The sequence below is a fragment of the Lycium ferocissimum genome, chromosome 5, assembly GCF_029784015.1.
Source record: "Lycium ferocissimum isolate CSIRO_LF1 chromosome 5, AGI_CSIRO_Lferr_CH_V1, whole genome shotgun sequence".
NCBI lineage: Eukaryota > Viridiplantae > Streptophyta > Magnoliopsida > Solanales > Solanaceae > Lycium > Lycium ferocissimum.
In genome coordinates, this window is record NC_081346.1 from 3,590,598 (window position 1) to 3,596,606 (window position 6,009).

The 6,009-nt window shown below is 36.2% G+C and overlaps 1 protein-coding gene across 1 annotated transcript; it reads left to right on the forward strand.

Annotated features, from left to right (window-relative positions):
- The first annotated feature begins 898 nt into the window (after positions 1–898).
- On the forward strand, positions 899–2,623 carry LOC132055490 (molybdate transporter 2). Its single transcript, XM_059447344.1, has one exon. It carries the CDS (start codon positions 1,007–1,009, stop codon positions 2,417–2,419), a length of 1,413 nt encoding a protein of 470 aa, XP_059303327.1. The 5' UTR covers positions 899–1,006; the 3' UTR covers positions 2,420–2,623.
- The last annotated feature ends 3,386 nt before the right edge of the window (positions 2,624–6,009 follow it).

Genomic DNA, 6,009 nt, shown 5'->3' on the forward strand with positions numbered 1-6,009 from the left:
TTCATTTACTGGTTTTTTAAGAACAATTTTAAAATCTAACTTAAATTAAACGCTTCAGTATGATAAATATATATGTAACCACTCTTGTGATGCAATAATTGAGAAGTAGAAAAATAAAGAAAAAATAGAGAAAAAGTCAAAAAAATTGAGTAAAAAGATAAATGCCAATGAAGGAAATAGAGAGGTGTCACATCACCTTGGCTATGCTTAACTTTATATTATATATAGATTTATCACAAACGGAAACTTTTTTTGTTTTTGTTTTAAACATTATTAAATTAATATTTGTGTGGCTATAATTTTTTTTTTTTTTGGTAAATTGTCTCTAGTCATGAAGTTCAAGAATGAAAGGAACACTTTTAAAATTTGTGGTTTACAATAAGCTATATATATTTGCGTGACTATAAATCATCTTTTTCATTAATTTTTATTTTTATAAATCATCTCATTAAGAGTAAAGAATAAAATTTAAACTTAAATTATTACTAAAAGTTTCTTTGAATAGACTAAAACTAAGAGAGCGTCACATGAATTAGCACGAAAGAAATACTATAAATTTTGTCCAAATACAAAATTAGTACTATTACTCTTTTTGGTATGTGTTACTGATAAAGAAACAGTGAGAATGAAATACTCCCTGTATTTTAATTTATGTTCCTTTCCTATTTGGGAAGTCTAAGAGGCGATTCTTTGACCATATTTTTCTTATATTTCTTTTAAATTATTTGAATTATAAATTATCATGACTTATGATAATTTTAATACAGTTTATAAATATATAAATTTTATATTTATATCAATTTTATATTTATAAACTTAAAAAATTTATATCAAAATTTAAGATAAAAATTACTATAAAGTTTGACCCCCAAAAAAGTTCAGATATGATTGAACATGTGGAGTACTGATTGCTTAGAAAAGGCTTTGTGTCTTGTGTTTGCGTGCGGGCGACTTTCATCTAATCATTTGCGATCCATCCCTCCCTTGCCAACTCCCACAAGCAAAAATGACTTCTCAACCTTCCGACCATACTACTCCCCTCCTCCACCGCAACTGGTGGCGCAGCCACCTTTCCACCCTTCCATTCACCGCCTCACTCCGCTTAAAAACCTCTCTACTCTCCGAACTTGGTGGCTCAGTCGGCGACTTAGGCACATACATCCCAATTGTCTTAGCACTCACTTTAGTATCCAATCTTGATCTCAGCACTACCCTTATCTTCACCGCATTCTACAACATAATAACCGGTGCTCTTTTCGGTATCCCTATGCCTGTCCAACCCATGAAATCCATTGCTGCCGTTGCTGTCTCTGAGACACCTCATCTTACTGTTCCTCAAATCGCTGCTGCTGGAATATGCACAGCTGGTACACTGTTATTCCTCGGAGTTACCGGACTTATGTCCTTCTTTTATCGGTTTATTCCACTCCCTGTTGTTCGTGGTATTCAGCTTTCTCAAGGCCTAGCTTTTGCTTTCTCTGCTATCAAATATATTCGGTATAATCAAGACTTCGCTAGTACTACAAAGGCTAGCAGTAATACCCCACGTGCATGGTTTGGTCTTGACGGAGTTATTTTGGCTCTCACTTGCGTATCTTTTGTTATTCTTGTTACTGGTTCTGGTGAAGTCGTTGAGGACGATGAAGATAGTACTAATGGAATTGATCGGAGTAGAGTTCGACGCAGCAGATTACGAATACTATCAGCAATTCCAGCAGCTCTTGTTGTGTTTTTGTTGGGATTGATTCTCTGTTTTGTGCGTGATCCTTCAATTATTGGCGATATTAAATTTGGTCCATCAAGAATCCATGTATTGGAGATCACGTGGGAAGACTGGAAAACCGGGTTTTTAAGGGGTGCGATTCCCCAGATTCCGTTATCCGTATTGAATTCTGTGATTGCTGTGTGTAAATTGTCAGCTGATTTGTTTCCAGAAAAGGAAGTTTCGGCTACGAGAGTTTCTGTGAGTGTTGGGTTGATGAATTTGGTGGGTTGTTGGTTTGGAGCTATGCCGTGTTGCCACGGGGCAGGAGGACTAGCCGGACAATATAGGTTTGGTGGGAGGAGTGGCGCATCTGTGGCGTTTCTTGGGTTGGGTAAATTGGTTCTTGGATTGGTATTTGGGAGTTCATTTGTGAGGATTTTGAGTCAGTTTCCTATTGGGATACTTGGGGTGCTTTTGTTGTTTGCTGGGATTGAATTGGCTATGGCTTCAAGGGATATGAACACAAAGGAAGAATCTTTTGTCATGTTGGTTTGTGCGGCTGTATCGTTGACAGGGTCTAGTGCTGCACTGGGATTTGGGTGTGGTATTGTGCTATTTTTGCTGTTGAAATTGAGGCAATTGGACTGCTTTGGTGGCCGCGTTGGGAGATCAAACTCCAGGTCAAACATTGATGAAGCTAGTCTCAATCCGTAAGATTTGAGAAGATATAGATTTCTTCAAGAAATTGTTTATGTTCTATGCTAACTTTGTATACCTATTCCTTGCGTAAGTACAAAATCGCTTGTCTCTTGAGCTCCGATCATTCAAAATCTATGTATCTTTGATATCTGTTTGTTATGGATATTGTTCTCAGCATGTGAGACTATACCAAGGAGGCAATAAGCAGTTGTTGTTTGATCCTGCACTAAAGGAAACAACTTGAACTTATATATATATTTGAACTAAAAGATTACTCTAAAAAGGTGAGGAAGAATCAGGAAATACATTTTGTTCGAGTGAGGGGAAGATCTTCTTCCAACTATAACACTCTCATAATGGTAAGAGTTTTTATACATAAGATAGCAATCTGAGCCTACTGAAAAATTTATGCGCCTCCAGGTGATTGAGTGGTGCTGAAGATACAAAATGGTAATTCGAGTCATAGCTCAGCTTTGAATAATATAGACCTTGTCTTATTTTAGCGTCTGATTTTCTAGTTAGACTTCTCTTCCCTCAAAAGTCACTCGCTAACGAGAGTTAAGGTCTGAGGGATTTAAAGAATGAGCATTATCCAATTTTCCTTCACGAACAGTAGCTAAATGTGTTTTCTGCAGCAGTCAGTCTAGGACCATTATAGAAATCTTCAAAGCATTCTGAAAAAGTAGGCACATTAGGCGCTCTCGTTTACCGGATTCCACTACATAGAGTCAAGAAAAACATTCTCAGATCAGAGCAGCCAGGGCTTATATGGAACTAAGTAGACCAATCTTCCTTGTAATGACTATGGATAATCTTCCACATCTTTCCGTTCACCATCAACTTCTTGGGCAAAATCCATGCCCAATGCTAAAAAACAAGCTAGTTTCTAACAGCAGGCATCTATAGCTTAGAAATGCCTGTGTCAAGATAGTTCTGCAATGCAAGAAGCATTTGAAGTTGATATAGTTTCAAATGGCCATATTTTTTTTGTAAGAATCAGGGACCATTCATCCTAGCCTGGGAGTCTGAAGTGAATGATGCCACGTTCAAGAATTATAAGCTCTTCAGTACAGATCTGTGTTGTTCACCAGAAACGAAGCTAAATGACGCTTTTCTTCTGTCTTGAAAGCACTCTTTCCTTTAGAGTCTTTCATGAGCAAGATCTTTGGAACAACCATTTATTTTAAAAACAACGGGATTCTTCATTCTTCCTCTGAGAAGCTCTGCATGCTTGTTTGAATGGGACTAGAGTGATTGATGGAGGTGATTCATGAATACACTTGTGGTTAACCCAGAACATTTTCACTCACTCAGCAAAACATTCATTCTGAACCATCTCTAGCATGAACAGGCTTATGGTCCTTTGCAGTTCAGAAAAGAATCGCATCCTCTGGAAATGTAGGACAGGTATCATGTGTACAGTAAATCCTACCTATCTTACAGCTACACTGAAATAGATGTTGCCTGTGGCTTTATGAAAAACAACAACAGTTATAACTCGACTTTGCTGATGCAGAAAATGATATGTAATTTTCAAGCATTGAAGGAAATAGAAACTAAACGCTCCTATTTTATCTATGAGCTATCTTTCCATGTTAAAGCTCTTCCAGATCCCATGTGGAATAAAATAATTCCCAAACATATATCATAGTACTGGAGATCGTCTCTTTAGGTCAGTTGTTCGACATCCAGGGGCCTCATCGGATAGAATATACTTAACTGGAAGTGTGACCTACTTTGTTTCTTTCCAGTGATACGATCCATCCCTGTGAGTGATAGAAGATGTAGGCTGCAGTTATTTTCCTAGTTCCAGCAAGTTTTTCTCTAGTAGCACAAAAGCTGAGAACAAAATGGATTGCTTAATAAAAGCCAAGGTAGATTACTCGAAGAAGAATAACAGGTGGTTGATGAAAGACTCCTTTCAATTTGTTTTGCAGTTCTCTTTTTTCGCGACATTGTTTGCTGCCTGGTGGAAACATAGGTAGTGACTCAATTGGCAAGTACTGGTGTGCGATTCAGAATTGCTTTTTCTTTCCTCGAATTGCTAACATGGAACGTAATCCAGGCTAAGCCATTCAGCAGATTTTATTTCATTGGATTCTTTGTTCTGAGGCTCCTACTTCGCGTCTATGAGATTATATCCACCTGATAGATCCTGTCTTCAGCGCCTCTATAAGACTCTCACCACCTGAGATCCTATTTTCAGCGCCTACTAAGTACTGATGAAAGTGTAGCACTTAGTTATTTTTTTCCTGTCAAACTTAGATATATCATCCAAGCTTCAACTTTGTGTAATTGCTGAGCCTTTGCTCTTGATGACATGCTTTTGCACTAATAAAGGTCTTCACAAAGAATGATATCTTTCTGCAGTTATCAGTTATGATAGATAATGTCAATTTCAAGTTGTTGTTGCAGTATGTGGAAGAGGGGCCTTAGAATCTGTTATTTTTGTTAAAGCCGCTTCTAGTCTTTACCTTAGTTATATTGTTACCTACTTAAGTGCTTATATTCAATGCCGATTTTTTTTTTTTTTTTTTTTTTTTTTTTTTTAAATTTGGTTTCCCTATTTAGGTGTCCCATTATTATTATTGGCGCCCATTAACCGGATTCGCGTGGAGCTTTTGTATTTACTTATTCAATTGCTCACCTATTTCATTCTAGCCAATAAACTTTCCCTTGTGAATTGCAAGCTGAGGGAAGTGAATATCTTAATCCAACAAGTTTGAAAAGTACATTGACGCATAATTTGTGCTTTTTGTTGAAATTATAACTACGGAACCGTAAGTAGTTATCTAATAACATAAATCGACAAAGAGGATGGTCAAATTAACATGGTAAATTAGACGACAGAGGTCTTCGGAATATTTTGCTACTTAATTTTTATCAAAATATTTTTACGTGATTGGTCTATTAAAACAAATATTCCTTCATATAAAGCCTGAATTCGAGTCGCATTGTCACCAATCATTATAAATATTTTCATATGTTGGAGGTTGTTGCAAAATTATACTAAGAAAGTATTTGCACAGTGCTAACTTGCAATCTCAATACAGCAACCATTTAGATTTAAAAAATAAAAATAAAAAAGTACGCACCATCTAAGATTCTAATGAAGCTCACATGGGCCACGCATTCACTTATTCAGATCTTTTTTTTTTTCTTTCAAAATGGATGGTTGGATTTGGTGAAGAAGAGACAAACAAGATCCCTGCATTTAAAAGAAACATTTCTTTTATCGCTCAAATATCATTTTCTCCCCACCAAATTGTTAAAGTAATACTTGCACTGAAATATGTGTTGATTTTCGTTTGAAGGAATCCCTCTTTTATCACTCTAACCTTTTGGTGTCGAAAATCAACAAACAAAATGAGATTCTTGATGTCGAAAATTAAAAAATCATACTATAATCTTCAATTATCATGAGTCACAACACGTTCTCTTTCAATTATGAAATAATTACCCAATTTACATTCCTTTCCTTCTTTAGCTTTCTTTTGAGTTTCTACGTCTCATTCTTTATTATTGCACTTCTTTTTCTGCCCCTGAGTTTAAATATTCCGTATGTGACTTGGTACTTATTTTTTCCTCACTAGTTAACTTAACTA

Excerpts from the sequence above, each read along its gene's own strand:
- LOC132055490 (XM_059447344.1), top strand. The coding sequence starts at position 1,007 with ATGACTTCTCAACCTTCCGACCATACTACTCCCCTCCTCCACCGCAAC.